General features: G+C 37.9%; 1 protein-coding gene across 1 annotated transcript in view; it reads right to left on the bottom strand.

The window, feature by feature from the left end:
• GLIPR1L1 (GLIPR1 like 1) overlaps positions 1 to 18,588 on the bottom strand; it is a 36,369-nt gene extending 17,781 nt beyond the window's left edge. The window contains exons 1-2 of the mRNA XM_047065141.1: positions 18,313 to 18,588; positions 36 to 281 (exon numbers count right to left, since the gene is read on the bottom strand). Coding sequence (XP_046921097.1) covers positions 36 to 281; positions 18,313 to 18,588 — 522 coding nt within the window. The remainder of the gene's footprint in view (positions 1 to 35; positions 282 to 18,312) is intronic.
• Positions 18,589 to 20,336: the final 1,748 nt, after the last annotated feature.

Here is a 20,336-nt window from a genome sequence, read left to right as displayed (position 1 = left end):
AAGAAGAACTAATCAATAAAATATCAAATATTTACCTGTGTGTAATGGCCACAAACTTTGGAACATGATAGGGCATTATAATCATAAAATGCAGTTTCATTAAACCAAGCAATAACAGCCAATCTTGGTGAAAATATGCTGAATCCACCTAGCCAGATATTTTCTCCAACATATTGAAAAGTCGGATGACATCCATAGGATTTTGATAAACAGGAGTTGTGTTTGAACTTGCACTTGTTTGCCCACGCTTTAGCAACCTGCGCTAAACCATCATCCCAAGTCTGAAAGATAAGAATTTAAATTCAATTGTGCATGTTTGCTTGGATTAAAGTTATTCTAATGATTGTAATCAATTCAACTTTTTAAAAATTTATTTTAATAAAAAATAGATTTTTTTTGTATTATGTTTGTAGTTAGTCATTATTTTTAGTTCTGCCTCAGAAACATTTAGTACCCATTCTATGACAGTTTATCTTTGTATTTCCAATACCTCGCAGATGGCCTGGTACAGTAGAGGCACTCAACAAATATAGTTGAATGTGATTTAAATAAGCCAAGAGTTCTTGGTTTAGTAATTCAGGTCATGAAAATATATCATAAGTGAAAGATGAATACCCATTCATAGTTAAAAAGAGAAAATGCCTCTTAGAATGCTAGGAATAAAATGTTTTTAATTTGATTTAAGAATATCTACCAAAACCAAAAACAAACAAAAAACTCTTCCATGGGCATCAAGATATAATGGTAAGATATTGAAAGCTTTCCCCCCAAATTGGGAATGTAACAAGATGTCTCATTATTTTTATTTAAAATAATACGGGGGACAGGACACCTAGGTGGCTCAATTCATTGAATAATCAGCTATTGATTTCAGTTCAGGTCATGATTTCGAAGTTCGTGACATCAAGCCCTTCATCAGGCTCTGAACTGACAGTGTGGAGCCTGCTTGGGATTCTCTTTCTCTTTCTCTCTGCCCCTCCCCTGCTCTCTCTCTCTCTCAATATAAATAAACATTAAATTTAAAAAAAATAATAAAACAAAATAATAAGGGGGTTAGGTGGTATAATAAAATATGTGAGCTATAAATACATAATAAAAAGATATGAAATGTATAATTATTGGAATCTATTATTATTCATACATTACAAGACTGGGTTACATAGAAAATTCAAGTGAATGCACCAACAATACTGTATGAAAAAAGTGAAATTATCAATTCCAAATACTAGGAAAATACACAAAATTGTATTTCCATATATACTTTAGAAACAAATAGCTTCAAAGATAACAAATATATAAAAATATATCCAATAAATGACATAAAAAATCTGTACACTGAAAAACTACAAAATATCACTAAGATAAACTTGTAAAGACTTAACTAAATGAATAGATATAAAATGTTTATGAACTGGGACAGTTAATATTAGAGACGATTGGATATTGAAATTTAAATCATTTCTAATGAAAATCCACATAACTTTTTCTTTTTTGGTGGAAATTGATTTCAAAATTCAAAGTAAGTCTTTGAATAAAGACAGTATTTTTTTAATTTAATTTTTTATTTTTTAAAATTTACATCCAAATTAGTTAGCATATAGTGCAACAATGATTTCAGGAGTAGATTCCTTAGTGTCCCTTACCCATTTAGCCCATCCCTCCTCCCCCAACCCCTCCAGTAACCCTCAGTTTGTTCTCCATATTTATGAGTCTCTTCTGTTTTGTCCCCCTCCCTGTTTTTATATTATTTTTGTTTCCCTTCCCTTATGTTCATCTGTTTTGTCTCTTAAAGTCCTCATATGAGTGAAGTCATCTGATTTTTGTCTTTCTCTGACTGACTAATTTCACTTAGCATAATACCCTCCAGTTCTATCCACGTAATTGCAAATGGCAAGATTTCATTCTTTCTGATTGCTGAGTAATACACCATTGTATAGATATACCACATCTTCTTTATCCATCCATCCATCTATGGACATTTGGGCTCTTTCCATACTTTGACTATTGTTGATAGTGCTGCTATAAACATGGGAGTGCATGTGTCCCTTTGAAACAGCACACATGTATCTTGTGGATAAATGCCTGGTAGTGCAATTGCTGGGTCGCAGGGTAGTTCTATTTTTAGTTTTTTGAGGAACCTCCATACTGTTTTCCAGAGTGGCTGCACCAGCTTGCATTCCCAGCTAAGACAGTCTTTAAAAAGTAGAACAAAGCTAGAGGACTTACTGTACCAGATATCAAGGCATCATAAATCTACATACATACTCTATATAATTTCAATTGTCCTGAATTTGTTATTTTCATTTTATGGCTCAGAATATGGCCAATTGTGGTTAATGTTCCAAGGCACTTCCTAAGAATGTATATTATTTAGTTGTTAAGTGGAGTGTTCTTCTGTAAATGTCAATTAGATCCTAGTTGGTTAATGGTATTAGGTTCTTCTACATTCTTGTTGATTTTCTGTCTGCCTGTTGAGAGAAGAGTGTTGAGATTTCCAAATATAATTGGGAACTTTTCTATTTTCCAAGTTGTATCAGTTTTCCTTCCTATAGTCTAAAGGTCTGTTTTTTAGGGCATATAAAACTTTAATTAAAATTTCTTTAATGGATTGATTGTTGTATCATTATGTAATGTTGTTCTCTGGTAATTTTCTTTGCTCTGAAATCTACTTTATCTGATATTAATAAAGCTACTCCTACTTTCTTTCTTTTTTTAAGAAAATTTTTTAATGTTTTTTTATTTCTGAGAGAGAGAGAAAGAGAGAGAGCGTGTGCGTGCAGAGAGAGAGGGGAGGGGCAGAGAGAAAAAGAGACACAGAATCTGAAGCAGGCTCCAGGCTCTGAGCTGTCAGCACAGAGCCCAAGGCAGGGCTGGAACTCAGGGACCTTGAGATCATGACCTGAACCTAAGTCGGACTCTTAACCAACTAAGCCACCCAGGCGCCCCTATAAAGCCACTCATGCTTTCTTTTGATTAATATTTATATGACATGTCTTTCTCTAACCTTTTGCTTTCCACCTATCCAAATCATTATATTTGAAGTGACTTTCTTGGTTATAGCATATTGTTGGCTCACATTTTTAAAAACCCATTCTGATAATCTGTTTTTTAGTTGATGAATTTGGACTATTTTACATTTAATGTACTTATTGATAAGTTAAAGCATAAGTTTACTATTTTATTGTTTATTTTTTATTTGGTCCCATTGCTTTTCATTCACTTGTTTCACTTTTCCTGCCTTCTTGTGAACTATTTGAACATTTTTTAGAATTCTACTTTGATTTATACATACTTCTTTTTAGTATGTGTGTGTGTATATATATATATATATATGTAATTTTTAGAGGTTGCTTTAGATATTACATAACTTATGTAACTCGTCACAAACTACTGGTGTCAGCATTTTACCAGTTTGAGTGAAGTATAGAAATATTACTTCCATTTAGGTTCCTTCACCACTCAGTCCACCAATACTATAACTGTCTTAAATATTTTTTCTAAATGCCTTAAGAACCATATCAAACAATATTATAATTTTGCTTCAACTGTCTAACATAATTTAGAAAACATTAAGGAAAAATAGTTTCTTATATTTACCCATACTTTTACTTTTTGCTTTTTTCTTCACTCCTGATGGTCCAAGAGTCTTGTTTCATCATTATCTTAGTGTTTGAAGAATTTCCTTAGCTATTCTTTTAGAGTGGGTCTGCTTATAACAAATTATCTTAGTTCTCCTGAATCTGAGAGTGTTTTAATTTCACCTTCATTCCTGAAATATATTCTCCCTCTGGGTAGGATTCTTGGTTGTCTATTCTTTGAAATTGAAATTGAAATTGAAAATGTTGTGCCACTTCCTTTGGGCCTCCATGGATTTGGATTAGAAGTTTGATGACCTTGAAATTGTTGTTTTCCATTAGATAATGCATTGCTTTTTTCCCACTGCTTTAAACATTTTTCCTTGTCTTAAATTTTCTAAAATTTGATTATGATGTATCTTGGCATGAACTTCTTTGAGTTCATCACATTTGGGCCTCACTCAGATTTATGTCCATGTTTGTACCCAAATTTTGGAAGTTCTCAGCCATTATTTTTTAAGATGTTTTTTTCTCCCCCTCCCTGTCTTTCTCTATTCCTTTTGAGACTCCAATGACAAACATAGATATTTTGTTCTTGCATTATAGATCCCTATCTGTTCACTTTTTCCCTTTGGTCCATTTTCTCTCTGTTGGTCAGATTTTGTAATTTCTATTGTTCTATCTTCAAGTTTACTGATTTTTTTTTCTTTTGTCATTTTCATTCAACTGTTGAGCCCATCCAGTAAGTTTTTTTTTAAGTAATCTCTACACCCAACATGGGGCTCAAACTCATGACCCCAAGATCAAGAGTCTCATGCTCTACTGACTGAGCCAGCAGGTACCCATCCAGTGAATTTTTTATTTTGGTTATTATATTTTTCAGTTGTAAAATGTCCATTTAAATATTCTTTATAATTTCCATTTCTTTGCTGATACTTTCTATTTTTTCATTTGTTTTAAGCATTTTTATAATTCCTCTTTGAAGCATTTTTATGATGAGCCCTTTAAAATTCTTGTGAGATAATTCTTATGTCTCTGTCATCTGGGTATTGGCGTCTGTTGTCTTTTCTTATTCATATTGAGATTTTTCTGGTTCTTGGTATGATGAGCGATTTTTCATTGTGTGCTTAACTTTTTGAATTTTATGTTATGAGACTCTAGGTTTTATGAAATCATCCTGTTTTCGCAGGTCTTCACTAAAACTGCTCCAGTGGGGGAAAAGGGACACCACCTCTTTATCACTTGATTGGTGGGTGAAAGTCCAGACTCCCCACTCTTACTAACCCTGTAGGAGGGATACCTTGTTATTACTGGAAGGAGATGGATATCCAGGTTCCCCTTTTGCTTTTGCTGACATCATCATCCCACTGGGAGAGTAAGGGTTGCCTTTTTATTACCAGGTAGGATGAAAATCTAAGCTCCCTACTCAGCCTCCACTAGCACCATGGGGAGGTGGTTATGAGGGACACTTCATTACTTCTGTGTGGTAGTGAAAGTCCAGGTTCCATAATTGGCCTCTTCAGATACCATCCTGGCTGGGAGGGAAGGGACACCATATTATTGCCTCATGAGGGCAAGAAGCCTCCTCTGACACAACACTGGTAGAGAGGAGGTGGGAGGGGTCCCTTACTAGCATCGGTCAAGGATGATAGTCTAGGCTCTCCACTTAGCCTTTGCTAAAAAAGATAGGAGGATTGTTGCTTCCCCTCCCCATCCCTGTGTTATTTGTCCAAAGTCGGATGGTTATCAAAGAAAAGAAAAAAAAGAAACATTTCTTCCTGACTAGGTTGCCCTTTTTCTTTGTCAAGAGAGAGCAGACTTTTCTTGAGGCTTTTATTTTCTGTATCCATTGGCATTTCTGGGATTTAGGCTTCTGTCATATCTAGTCCAATATATACAGGAGTCAAAGAGGAAATACATGGAGCTCACTTTGTGTCATTTCTTGAGTCTGGAGTCTCTGGCTACTTTGCTTTTTTATCTCTCCAACTTTAAGAGTCTTCTAGGGGCACCTGGGTGGCTCAGTCGGTTAAGCATCCAACTTCAGCTCAGGTCATAATCTTGTAGTTTGTGGGTTTGAGCCCCACATTGGACTCTGTGCTGAGACCTCAGAGCCTGGAGCCTGCTTCGGATTCTGTGTCTCCATCTTCCTCTGCCCCTCCCCCACTCACAGTTTCTCTCCCTCTCTCTCTCTCTCTCTCTCAAAAATAAAGATTTAAAAACATTAAAAAATATGTCATATATATGTCATATATAATATGAGGTTTTTATCCATATTTAATGGGAAGGATAGTGCACATGGATATACTCCATCTTGTTGGTAAGATGATTTCTTAAGTTTTTTGCTCATTGTATGTTCCATTCCTATCTCCATAATTCCAAAAAGGCATTCCAAGTAGGTAGACAGACATTCTGTAATTCTTTGCCTCAAGATTTTTGGCATGCCAGAAAGCTTAAGTAGCTAAAAATAAAGGGGTGCCTTGGTGGCTCAGTCAGTTAAGACTCCAACTCTTGATGTGGGCTCAGGACATGACCTCACAGTTCCTGGGACTGAGCCCTGCATCAGCCTCTGCACTGACAGTGTGGAGTCTGCTTGGGGTTCTCTCTCTCCCCCTCCCTCTCTTTCTACCCCTCTCCAGCACTCCTTCCTCTCAAAATAAATAAATAAACTTAAAAACAAAAAAGGAGCTAAAATTAAAGGCTACTGCCAGTATTACATGCCTTTAGCATACAGCAAGATTTCAGATGGTAGCATGGTGGCCTTTGGAAAGTAGAATATCTAACATGGTTCTCCCAGCCTCCATCAGTATTTCTGTGTCATTGGACTGTGTTGGGAGCATGTCCAAACCTGGAAGGGTAATGATATTGGCATCTCAATGATAATTTGGAAGAATAATAATGATTATTGACTTGATTACTTAAGATGATTCACCTATCTTTTGGAACAAAGACCCCAGGTTTTTTGCTTTTTGTTTTTCGTATAACAATAGGGGGAAAGGAGTCCCCAGAATGTTTAAGATCACATTTTTAATCCCCTTGTCAATGTGAGGACTAAACATTACAGTTAGGATAATTTAATGGTAATAAATAAATGACATTTCATTTTCACTTTAAGATTGTAGATTTAAATTCATACTACTAATTTCATTGGTTAACTTCCTATATTTCTTGACACTTTAATCACTCATATTCCTTCAAACTACAAAAATTGTTATGTGAAAAAGTTTGTTTACAGTAGCCAAGAGAGACTTCAGCAGTTCTCAGAGGACAGATCATAATTTACTCTTCTGAAAAAATGACTAGACTGAGTGATGAGTTCTCATATACCACCCTTCACCAAAAATTATACATACTTGAAAGAGGCAAGATACCACAAGGACAGAGCCTCTATTTTTCTCACAGCCACTATAAGACAGATGTAATTACAGAATCAAACAAACAATAAATTGGCAATAGCAAACAAATGTTTTCAAACCAGGCCTTCTCACTTATATTGCTTGCTAGAAACCAATTCATTCCTTTTCCGAGATATTTCAGTTTAGCTATAAACTCTGGAAAGCTTTATCTCCTCTTATGCCTGTGAAAATCCTTGTCTTTTACCTGAATCATTGAGAGGTTTCTCCATTTTAAAAGAAAAGGAAAAAAAAAAAAAACAAAAACGAAAAGACCAGCTTAAATCTGGTATATATTTTTAAAGAAAATATATTAGTTAAAACCTAGTTCTAATGTAGAATAACTTGTATCAAGTCATCCCCTACCCAAAGTATGGTACAAGTGAAAATTATCTTGGGGCGCCTGGGTGGCGCAGTCGGTTAAGCGTCCGACTTCAGCCAGGTCACGATCTCGCAGTCCGTGAGTTCGAGCCCCGCGTCAGGCTCTGGGCTGATGGCTCAGAGCCTGGAGCCTGTTTCCCATTCTGTGTCTCCCTCTCTCTCTGGCCCTCCCCCGTTCATGCTCTGTCTCTCTCTCTGTCCCAAAAATAAATAAACGTTGAAAATTATCCTATCATTCTAATTAAGACCTAGTCTTAATATACAAATGCTTTGGGATGAGGACTGGGTGTTGTATGGAAACGAATTTGACAATAAATTATATTAAAAAAATACATATATATATACACACACACAAATGGTGAACACAACAGCTTTGAAAGAACAGGAATTAATATCTGATGGCAAAGGAATTATATGCATTTAAAACATGTATTGCAAGCCAGTTCAAACATGCATAGTATGTGTATAAATTGTAATTATCTAGGTATATGTATAACTGCAAAAATCTAGTTGCATTTTGGAATTCTCAGGGACTCTTTGAGGCCCATTTTTTCCCCTGATTGAACAGCATAATTAAAAATCTTTCTAAAAAAATATTTTAAAAGGGGCGCCTGGGTGGCTCAGTCAGTTAAGCGTCAGACTTCGGTTCAGGTCATGATCTCATGGTCCCTGAGTTCCAGCCCCACATTGGTCTCTGTGCTGACAGCTCAGAGGCTGGAGCCTGCTTCAGATTCTGTGTCTCCCTCTCTCTCTGGCCCTCTCCACTCATGCTCTGTCTCTCTCTGTCTCAGAAATAAATAAACATTAAAAAAAATATTTTAATGACACCTTAGATCTGGTAATGCTTTCACCTAAAACTAAATTGCTACTAAGTCTCTAGTTCTATGGGAAAATTTTTATTAATATTCTGCCTTAACTTGTAAATAGAAGATTTTGACATGCTTGTAGACACAAATTTTAAAAAGCCCAATCACCTGTTTTCTGCCTAGCCTTAACTCCAGTATACTCTGCAAGCTCTCCTGACCACAAGCCCTCATATTATGAAGTCCATCCATATCACAGAAGCTCCTCTACACAAGGAAGAATAAGAAAACCTACTAAGAGATTCTTCCAAATATAAACTAAAAACAAAGAGAATTATAATAGTTTCATATGGAGAGTTCCCACACTATCTTTTTAAAAATATGCTTATAAAAACATGATGCTTCTACTAGTGCTATGGCAAGAAACAGTATATTGTGCATAGAGTTGAGGGTGGGAGAATGCCTGGATGTTGCAGTGTGCTACTGAAGAATTTATGCTATATATGGATGATATAAAAAAGAATGATACTGAGTAATACAAATAGTATAACAGTCAGTGTTCAAAATTCCTGAAAGGATTATAAGAAATGATGCCCATAACAAAAATAATACTTTATAAAATCAGATTTATTGAGGTATAATTGATATGAAAGAACTTTACATATTTTATGTGTACAGTTTGATGAGTTTGGACATATGCAAACACCTATGATAGCATCACCATAATCTGGGTAAAAGACATAACCAACATCTCCCAGAGTTTCCTTGTGTCCTTTTGATGTTGTTTGTTTGTTTTTGTGGTAAGAATATTTAACACAAGAGTTACCTTCTTCACAAGTTTTGAAGTGCCCCATACTATATTGCTAACTATAGACACTATGCTATATGGCAGATTTCTAGAACTTATTCAACTAACATAACTGAAACTTTATACCCTTTGAATAACAATTCCCCAATACCTCAACCACCTCACCCCCAACCCCAGCATTGTCAGCACAGAGCCCAACGTGGGGCTCAAACCCACGAACGATGAGATCATGACTTGAGTCTCAAATCAAGAGTCAGACGCTTAACTAAGCCACCCAGGCACCCCAGGACTTTCCTTTTTTATGGCTGAATAATATCCCATTGCATGTATATACCACATTTTCCTTTTCCATTCATCTATTATGGACCCTTGGGTTGTTTCTATATCTTGGCTATTGTGAATAGTACTACAGTGATCATGGAAGTGCAGATACCTCTTCAAAATCTTGATTTCAATTTTTTGGATATACACCCAGAAGTGGGATTTCTTGATCTTAGGGTAGCTCTACTATAATTTATTAAGCAATCTTCATACTCTTTTCCAGAACTGCGGCACAATTTTATATGCCCACTAACCATGTACAGTGTTTCCAATTTCTTTACAACCTCACAAACACTTATCTTAAATTTTATTTGTGTTATTACTAGTTGCCTCTAGGATAAAGATCTGCAGTTAATAAGAAATGCAATTAATAAGATCTGCAATTAATAAGAACAGTGGTCTGAATATAAATGCCATATTAATTCAACAAAAAAAAGGGAAGAAATGAGAAAAAAATAACCTCTTACTTTATAATAGCAAGAGAATCAATAGATAGTTATTCTTCACATTGGTAAAGCAATTATCCAATGAATGACTTTGGGATCTCTGGTAATATTGCAGGTCAATGAGCTAACCAGGGTAAGGGTCATAGCAAGGGACCCAGGGTCTTGTCTCAGCAAGAGAGGTTGAATCCAATTCACCTTCTCTCCAACTTGTGCTACTAAGGAATTAAATTGTTAAGCCACTAAAATTTCAGGGTATATTTTATAGGACAGCCTAGACTAGCTTCATAAAACTTACTACTCAAAGTAGAGTGAAGCCATAATAAAAATCTAAACTTAAACCACCCTGAGACCTAAGTAGGAAGGATTCCTGCTGTGGGCCCAGATTTTATAGGACATCACATATTACACACACACACACACACACACACACACACACACAGGGTATTATAAAATGAAAGATTCTTCTCATTCTAACCTTACCACATGTTCAGTGTGACCTACGACACCGACATGTTTTTAAAACAAAAGGCATTTATATGTGAATGGTAAAATAGTTTGTGAATATTGTTGCTGATGATGTAAGAGACAGACACTGCTTCAGAGTCCAGGGAAGATTTTAACTATGTTAACTCTTAGGTAAGAGTAAAGATCAACTTGTCAAATCTTTTAAAGCAACATGAAAGCAGTGGAATCTTACATAATATAATATTGTTTAGCAGAACTACTGAAGATCTATTTCCTTCCTTCTCTCTTCATATTCCCATTTTTGGGGTAAGGAAGACATTTTTCAATGGTAACAATTTCCATCACTGTTAAGTAGGGGTAAATGTAGATCTGTATGTTACCTAAGTGAAGCATGACATCAGTTCTTTACATTGGCCACTAGATGGACATGATCACCAGAATGGTGAATTTTATATTTATACAAATATACAAGACTTAAATTTTCCAAAAAAAATTTCAATACTTAAAATCGTTATTCACCCATTAAACTTTGCCTTTTAATTTTAATAGTTTTGATTATTTCAGAAGAAGTAAAAATTTAGTTACTGATTATATAAATGAAAATGAGCAAAATTATTCTGATTAAATCCAAATCTGAGCAAGGTAGGTGAAATCCCTGAAACCATGCATTCTTTACTAAATAAAGATTGAATTACTGAGCAAACAATGAGATTGTATGTAGGTTTCCATTTTTATTCTTCCTTTAGCCCACAAATGTTGGTGGAAGCTTGCCTGAACCGTGTGGGGGAATTTAACAGTTAGCTGGCAAGCAGTGAGGAAACTTATGTCAGAGGCAGGAATAACAGCAATCCATGTGATTCAGGGCCAAAACATCTGAAAAAATGTGATCTATAACTCAGAATCATGAGTTCACTGAACTTGAAGCTCTAAGCAGAGATTGGAAAACAAAATAGTGGTTGTTGGTTGCGGTATGGGTTCAACACGATATTTTAAGAGTAAAAAAATGGCCAGCTTGGAGAAAGAAATGAAAGCTAGAGTCAAGAAATGTGGGGCTTTTGAGGCATGGAAAAGAACTGCTTCTATACAGCATATAATAAGATATGAGATCTTAAAAATACTTTGAGAGACTAATGTCATAAAACTTTCATGCGATTAGGACAAAGAGGAGATGAAGAATGTGACTCCAAGGATATCTTCTTAAGTGATTAAAAGGTCCTTAGCAAATGAACAGATGAGGATGTACCCATTTCCCCAAAAGTCATATTTCAAGATAACTGGCATTAAGGTGAACAAGAAAAGCACCAAAATGAGAAAACAAAGAAAGACTTGAAAATTTCTCCAATTGGTACTTTAAGTGTGGGTATTGGTATTTGGAATTGATTGGGGGCATATAGCTGAAAGACTTTCAGATTTTTTGAGACAGATGTATTCCCAAAGATATTGTAAACTTGTTACGAAAAAAGCCTATGAATACCTTGGATCTTAAACTTCCATGGGCAGAAAGCAATCTGAGAAGGTTATTGAAGGGGCGGACCTATGCTGGCCAACCATGTCTCCTCCCCTTGAGTTACAGGACTCCGACCCTTCCCCAGCCAATTGGCCAAGGCCACGACCCTTCCCCAGCCAATAGACTGAGGCCACAGCCATTACCTCACCAACTGCCCCTAGGCCCCAATAAAACCTTTGTCCTTTTGAAACTCGCTCTCTCTCTCTGGTATCTCACCGCTGTGTCGGTGCAGGTAGGAGATTGAGCTCGAGCTAGCTCAAATAAAGGCTCTTTTGCTTTTGCATCGGACTCGGCTCCCTGGTGGTCTTTGGGGATCACGAATTCTGGGCATAACGGTTATGGCTCAAAGATGGTATATTTCCCAATGCCCAATTCATTTTCGCCAAGGAGGATGATGAATAAGGAAGAACATTTTAGAGGGAGAAGATAGATACCACAGAAAACAATGGACAAGGGAACTCCTACTTCCTTAATCAAAAAAACTTTTCTGACCTCCAGTATATTAGGTATGAATACTGTCTACTATCTAAAGATTTCATAATCATTCTGAACCAACGATTGCTGTGTGGTTTCTATTCTTCCACTTTCTCAGTAGAAGTGTTTGTTATGGTTATCTTGTCTTGCGTTGCCTTTGAATATTGTTTGTGTGGAGGACAGATAGAGGCACTAGGCCAAGAGTGTTCACAACTGACTTTGTTGGGTTGTTGCATTCTACTCAGAGATATTAGATTCTGATTCAGTAACTAAACAGGATATTGGGCTTATCCTTTGGAGGAGGCCTTGAACTTACTCTGTTTATGGGATGGAAGGAATAAGTAAATATCTGATGACCATAAAAGCAGTCTGTGCTAGTGATAGTTAATGCAAGCATGCTAGGGTCATCAGACTAATTCTGGCCAGAGGGACCTGAGTGGGAATGACATATATCACCTCCAGGTCTGATTATAAAAATACCTGTACAGCCCTCTAGCTTTCTCAATGGTGACTCTGAAAAACATATGTTGGCATGATGGAGCCAAAATAAAATCAGCCCATGGCACTGCACGAAGAAGTGATGTGGAGAGTGGTCCAACCAGTATTGGACTTTGAGTGAGATACTAAACCAATATTGTTTAAAGAATTATGCTAAGTGAAACGAGCCAGACAATGAAAAAACAAATACTGTATGATCTTACTTACATGTGGAATCTAAAAAAACAAACTCATACATACAGAGAATAGATTGGTGGTTTATGGATATGGGGGGGGTGAAATTGGTGAAGGAAGTCAAAAGGTGAAAACTTCCAGTTTTAAGGTAAATAAGTTCTGGGGGATGTACAGTAAAGCATGATGATGTGACTATATGCAACCATACTGCATCGTATATTTGAAGTGGCTAAGCTATTAGATCCTAAACATTCTCATTACAAGAAAAAGAAATTGTAACTATGTGAGGTGATGGACATTAACTCAATTTGTGGTAATCATTTCACAATATACATATATTGAATCATGTTGTATACTTAAATACAGTGTCATGTCAATAAAAAAATGGGGAAAAAAAACACCTGTGAGCTTTCAGGTTTCATTTGTTAACACAATATAATAGTCTATCATTTCCTGATAAATATAGAAATTGATATGAGAAATGAGGTGCTTAGTTTTCCTTGATGGTTCAGTAGTGGAAGACTGGAGAAACTCCTATTAAAGTCCCAGCCAATAGTTAGCACTTCTGCTTCTGCCCAAGATGGAATAACAGGACTAGATTTACTTTCCCACTTGAAACAATAAAAATAAAATATATGAAACAACAGGTGTCGGCACACATAACATCAAGCAAAGAAAGACCAGTGCTCCCTGACAGGGAGACCAATAAGCTAAACTTCAGCCTACTGCCTTGAGAGAATTTTCAGGCTATCAAGGAGTACCAGGTAAGAGAGGCTTGCATAGAGAGAGAACTCCAAAGATGTTCAAAGGGTCCTGCTTGGATATTTGGCAGAGTAGTGATTAGCACATGCATATGAGGAACTTACCCAAGACCAGGGAATGAATCACTCAAAAAGATAAGGGAAATATTACCTAATGCTCACCCAGTCCTGGGAATAGTGCCTTTTTTCACTAGCCAGACTGGAAAAACCTCATAATCTTGGGAATTATGTAGAGTACTCAGAAGGATCTTGGCTTAATTGTGGGGGATATTTATCCTAGTCTAAACTGTGGCTTTTGTGCAGCCCAACAAATCTTAAAAACGAGTCTAAAATGGATCAAAATGCCAAGTAACATGAATGCATGCCAGGAAAAAAATCCAGAATATTTATAGAAATACAAAAATAACCATCACCCAACAAGGTAAAATTAGCAATATCTGGTACCTGATAAGAAATTATCTGCATAGAGAGATGCAAGAAAATACAGGCCAAAATGAGCAGAAAAATCAATCAATGGAAATCCAAACAGAACTGACACAAATGTTAAACTTAGTAGAAAAAGCAAGAATGAGAAAAAAAATAATGAAAAGAGCATCAGTGAACTGTGGGAAACTTCAAATGGTATTGAAAGGGCGGGCCTACGCCGGCCGACTCCATCTTGTTCTGTGTCCTTCACCTTGACCACACCTCCTCCCCTTGAATAACCCCCCCCTCACCTGCCTAACAGGACTCGGACCCTTCCCCAGGACCCTTCCCCAGCCAATCGGCTGAGGCCATAGCCATTACCTCACCAACTGCCCCCAGGCCCCAATAAAACCTTTGTCCTTTTGAAACTCGCTCTCTCTCTGGTATCTCACCGCTGCGTCGGTGCAGGTAGGGGATTGAGCTCAAGCTAGCTCAAACAAAGGCTCTTTGCTTTTGCATCGGACTCGGCTCCCTAGTGGTCTTTGGGGATCACGAATTCTGGGCATAACAGTATAATGTATGTGTAATTGGAGCCTCTAATATTTTAATAGATAATGTGTAAAATTTTTCTGTTTTAATTAAAATCTGCAGATACAAAAAGTTCAATGAACCCTAGGAAACATGAACAATGTGACACTAGGGCACCTCAAATTGCTCAAAACCAAGGATGAAGAGAAATTCTTAAAATCAGCCAAAGGAAAAATACATACGATGTATATGGGAACCAAGAGAATGATCCAGCAGATTTCTCATCACAAATAATGTGAAAGAAGATAGAAGACGGTGCAGCAACATCTTTAAAGTTAAGCTTAGAATCCTACACACAATTATAATATCTAGCAAAAATTAAGGAGATTGAGAGTTGTCAAAAGATGCAAACTTCCGGTTATAAGATGAGTAAGTACTATCCATATAATGTACATGATTGATGAGGAGAACAAAGGCAAAAGAAATGTAGCTACATTTAAATTACCTTACAACTTGCAGCCCATCAACAAATACTTGAGACAGAGCAGGACTTTCCTCTAAGAACTCACAATTGTCTTAATATTAATGCTTTGCCAGAGGCAAGAAACAATTTTAGCTTGACAATAGCCAGATCTCCAGGATCCTGGAAATCTTTAACATATGAAAATCCTTTTGGAAATTTCCTTTGTCTTTATCACCGACCCCCCCCCACCCCTCCCCCCAACTTAGATGTATATAATCAATTGCCTTTACAATCCTAGCCCTGCTCTTTCTGCCCATGGGTCCTGTCCCCGTGCTTTAATAGAAACACGTTTTTGCACTAAAAACGTCTCAAGAATTCTTTCTTCACTTTTTGCTCCTGGCCCACATCACATCACGATGACTATAGCTAACACTGCTGTATGATATATAGGAAAGTTAAGAGAGTAAATCCTATGAGTTCTCATCACAAGGAGAAATTTTTATCCTTTCTTCTTCTTTTTTTTAAAATTATTTTTTACGTTTATTTATTTTTGAGAGAGGAAGAGGGAGAGATGGAGACAGAGTGCGAGCTGGGGAGGGGCAGAGAGAGAGGGAGACACAGAATCCGAGGCAGGTTCCAGGCTCTGAGCTGTCTGCACCGAGCCCAATGCGGAGCTCGAACCCAAGAACCATGAGATCATGACCTGTGTCAAAGTCAGATGCTTAACTGACTGCACCACCCAATCGCCCCTTCTTTTTATAAACTGTATCTGTATGAGAAAATGGACATTAGCTGAACCTATTGTGTCATTCATTTCACAATATATGTAAAGCAAACCCTCATGCTGTATGCCTTAAGTTTATACTGTGATGTATGCCAATTATTTCTCATTCGACTGGAAAAAATATACAGTTAATGCAATCGCCTAATATAGAGAAAAATATACGGAGAAATAAAGACTTTTATAACATAAAAAGCTGATACGATTAAAAACCAACAGACTGAAGCATAAGAAATGTTTATGTCCCTTAAGCAGAAGGAAAATGATACCAAGTGGAAATATGGATCTAAACAATGAAATGAGGGGCACCTGGGTGGCTCAGTCGATTGAGCGTCCGACTTCGGCTCAGGTCATGATCTCGAGGTTTGTGAGTTTGAGCCTTGCGTCAGACTCTGTGCTGACAGCTCAGAGCCTGGAGCCTGCTTTGGGTTCTGTGTCTCCCTCTCTCTCTCTCCCTCCCTGCCCCTGCTCACACTCTGCTTTCTCTCTCTCTCAAAAATAAATAAACATTAAAAAAAATTTTCTTAAAGAAATAAAGAGCACCAGAAAATGTAAAGGGTTAAGTAACAAAAACGTTTACATGTTTACAAACTCAAACATAAAACAAGGTAAATGCAAAGAAGGCTGGTTTCCATTCAGGTCTTCTCCACCCTATTCCTTTCTTTCCTCTTGCCTTCAGCTAGCTATTTAAATTTAAACTAATTTTATGTATATCTTTTTATTATTTCCTTTGGAAACCAAAGCATATATATGTGTGTGTTTATATAGAATGCACATATATGTAAACATATACACACATATATAAATACCATCTTAATGACATAAGATAGTCCTTAAAAAAATATATTCAAATAAGTGTGGAGGAAATACTGTATAGCAAATCCATGTCATTGACCACCCTAACTTATTAGAGATTAAAGTACATATTACATATTAAAATATTTTAATAGTTCTGTATTAAAGAGATCAGTTTATTGTTGTTTAATCCAGCCCAGTGTTTCCCAAACCTATTTGAAACCTCTTCCCCCTCAAAAAATGCTTTCCCATGTAGCAGAATAGTGCAGTTGTTTTTTTTTTTTATTTTTTTTCAACGTTTTTTATTTATTTTTGGGACAGAGAGAGACAGAGCATGAACGGGGGAGGGGCAGAGAGACAGGGAGACACAGAATCGGAAACAGGCTCCAGGCTCTGAGCCATCAGCCCAGAGCCTGATGCGGGGCTCGAACTCACCGACGGCAAGATCGTGACCTGGCTGAAGTCGGACGCTTAACCGACTGGGCCTCCCAGGCGCCCCAGAATAGTGCAGTTTTAAATTGTGCTATTTGCTGAATGTGATCTTATAATACTTCCATTTTATGTACCTATTTAAAAAAAATTTTTTTAATGTTTATTTACTTTTGAGAGAGAGAGAGAGAGAGAGAGAGGCATGAGCAGGGGAAGGGCAGAGAGAGAGGGAGACATAGAATCCACAGCAGGCTCAAGACTGAGCTGTCAGCACAGAGCCCAACGTGGGGCTTGTACCCACGGACCGCGAGATCATGACCAGAGAAGCTGGCCACTTAATCGACTGAGCCACCAGGTGCCCCTATTTCCATTTTATTTTCTGTTGGATAGAAAGGAACAAAGCTGAAATAGATATGTCTTACAACGTAGCTATACCTGCATAGTATATAAGCAAAACTATGCTGTCAACATTTATATTCAAGTTTCATAATGACATCTACATGCAAGAAAATTTATAGTCAGACATTCGTTTAAAAACTGTAAATTCTATGAATTATTTTAATAGTCCAATGTTCTTGATGCTCATTCTTCAACAGAGTACTCTTTTTGCCTTAATGTCTATATGATGAAGGTCTACAAAAGACACCATCAGTTCAATGTTTTTGGAATTAAACTTCACATTCTATTTTTCATGGAAATGACAATCTGATATTGCTCAAATGCTGATTTCATTATTCACATCCTTGTAGAACATTTCTTAAAGATGAATACTACACATGTACTGCTGTTTCATCCTTGAGTTCATAATAAGAGATCAAGAGAATCTCGATCCCTGTGTTCTTTCTTTTATCCGTAGTATCCCAGTTATGCAGTTTGGGGAGTGCTAGCCAAAATAAGGGGACGGACGGGGTGGGGAAACCTGTGCGAAGTTGCGGAAGTACGTCTATTACGCCTTAGCCATGAAGACCAAGCAACTCCCAAACACCATCCTTCCTGACTCCCCACCCTTCATCCTCCACCCCCACCCTCCATTCCCCTATCCTCCCTACCCCCCAATCCTTCCTCTCCCCCCCCCCCCCCCCGCCCGCCACTAAAGGGAGCTAAGCCTGGGCAAGATACAGGTTTAAGTTTTCCCTTCTCGTCCACGCCTATCACCCCCCTGAAGGATGATAGCCCGGCCAAGGTGTGATTCTTAAGTGCGCGCTGAAAGTCCAGACTGAATTCATACAAATGGCTGCATTCTATTTATCCGCCAGTTACCTTAGGATGAACCAGAGAAATAAGATCCCAGCCCGGGGTTCTTTCTCACCATGTGTTTCATGTCGGCCGCGGGGGGCCAGACTTTGCCGCGCATGTCGTTGTGCGCCTTGACGCTGCTGTCTTTAAAATTCGTGTCTGTGATGGAGGGAACTTTGGCAGACGATTTACTGGCTACCAGACAGAGGCCTAGCGTCCATAAGCAACTCAGTTTCTTCCTCAGAACCATAGCGGAATGCACAAGACGCTCTGACTGCGTGGACCAGTAACGGCTCGGCCAGCCAGTCCTCCGCGGCCCAGTGGGGACCACTCTCCGGGCTGGCTCCATCCTCCTGCACAAGCTCGAGCTCAGCGCGGGGATGCTCGGCTGGTTGGCCCCCCAGAGGGCTGCGCCAGAACCCGAGGCAGGACAGGCAGCAGGTAGCACGTGTCAAAGCGCTGCGCTACAGGAGAAAGCCTTGGGGGGCCCTCTGGTGCGTGGTTTTAACCATCCAGGACGCTGTCTTAATCATCCAGGACGCTGTCTGAGGACCCAATCCAGAATCACTGGGGAGAGCGCCTGAACTGCAATCCAGATTGCAAAATGTTGGCGACACGGTGTTATGTAAAAAGACAACCGTATTAGATGCTGACAGTGGACCAGGCCGGCACAAAACCCTATATATTAGTTACATAGCCTCGGTTTTCATATGTAGCTTCTTTTTACTGTTTTAAATTAACTGCAGTGTCATACTGCCCATATCTCCAGAAACTGGTAATAACTCAAGAATGAGCATTTTGTGTACTCCACATAGTATGATCTTAAATTATTACTTGGTCAAACATTTAATAATTCAAAAATTTGCCTTTGTTTTCTCATTTGGAGACTGACCACCTAGAAAGATAAAGATAGAGAGGTGTGGCTAAGTAGTTCCTCTTGACAAAATCTTACATTCTTGATATTTGAGTTTGAAACAGACCTATGGTTTGGTTACTAGTAAACTTCAGATAAAGGACCACTTTAGTTGGCATGTTAACGACTAAGAATACATTTGGTTGCTTATTTTACCTATACTGCAATGTAAATCAACTTCATTTGTTATTCAATAATAAACCAGCATTTTTTGGTGACATTTTCCAGTATTTCTGTGTTCAAATAAATATCTTTATTTGATGATTTGAGGTTGTTTACAGTGCCATTTAATTCAAGTAAATACATATTTATATCTACTGACTATTCTAGTCAATAAATCTTGCCACTAAAAAAAATCTTTGATGCAACTAGTTACCATTAAAAAAAAATTTTTTTTTAATGTTTATTTGAGAGGGGCAGAGCATGAGCAGGGAGGAGCAGAGAGAGAGACAGAGACAGAGAATCCAAAGCAGGATGTAGGCTCTGAGCTGTCAGCAAAGGGTCCCACTCCGGGCTCAAACTCAGGAGCCGTGAGTTCATGACCTGAGCCGAAGACGGATGCTTAACTGACTGAACCACCCAAGTGCCCAGTAACCATTTTTAATAAGTAAAAAGTAGGGGTGCCTGGGTGGCGCAGTCAGTAGAGTGACTTCGGCTTGGGTCATGGTCTTGCGGTTCGTGGGTTCATATGCCACATTGGGCTCACTGCTGTCAGCACGGAATTGCTTTGAATCCTCTGTCCCCTTCTCTCTATACCTCCCCTGCTTGCACTCTCTCTCTTTCTCTGAAAAATAAACTTTTTTTTTTAAGTAAAAAGTTAAACATTAGGGGGTGCCTGGCTGGCTCAGTCAATGGATCTCAGGGTCGTGAGTTCAAGCCCCATATTGGGTGTAGAGATTACTTAAACATAAAATCTTAAAAAAAGCAGAAAATTAAATTATAAAATGGGGAAAAATACAAGGATCCTAATGGAAATTCTTCCTAGCAGGAGAGACAATATTTCTCATCTGTCTCTGCTGATGGAGAATTGCAATATATGTGACTAGCATTACTTACACAGTCCAAACTGAACTTCTTACATCCCACACCCTAAAACGGGTCTTTCCACAATCTTCTCTATCACAGTTAATGACGGTTTTATCCTTCTGACGGCTCAGGCCCCAAACTTTGGAGGTTTGGGTCCC

This window comes from Lynx rufus, unplaced genomic scaffold (genome assembly GCF_022079265.1).
Source record: "Lynx rufus isolate CCGP_SWC_20201006 ecotype Redwood Valley unplaced genomic scaffold, mLynRuf1.p SCAF_7, whole genome shotgun sequence".
In the NCBI taxonomy this organism is placed as follows: Eukaryota; Metazoa; Chordata; class Mammalia; order Carnivora; family Felidae; genus Lynx; species Lynx rufus.
This window is presented reverse-complemented; position numbering and strand designations above follow the sequence as displayed.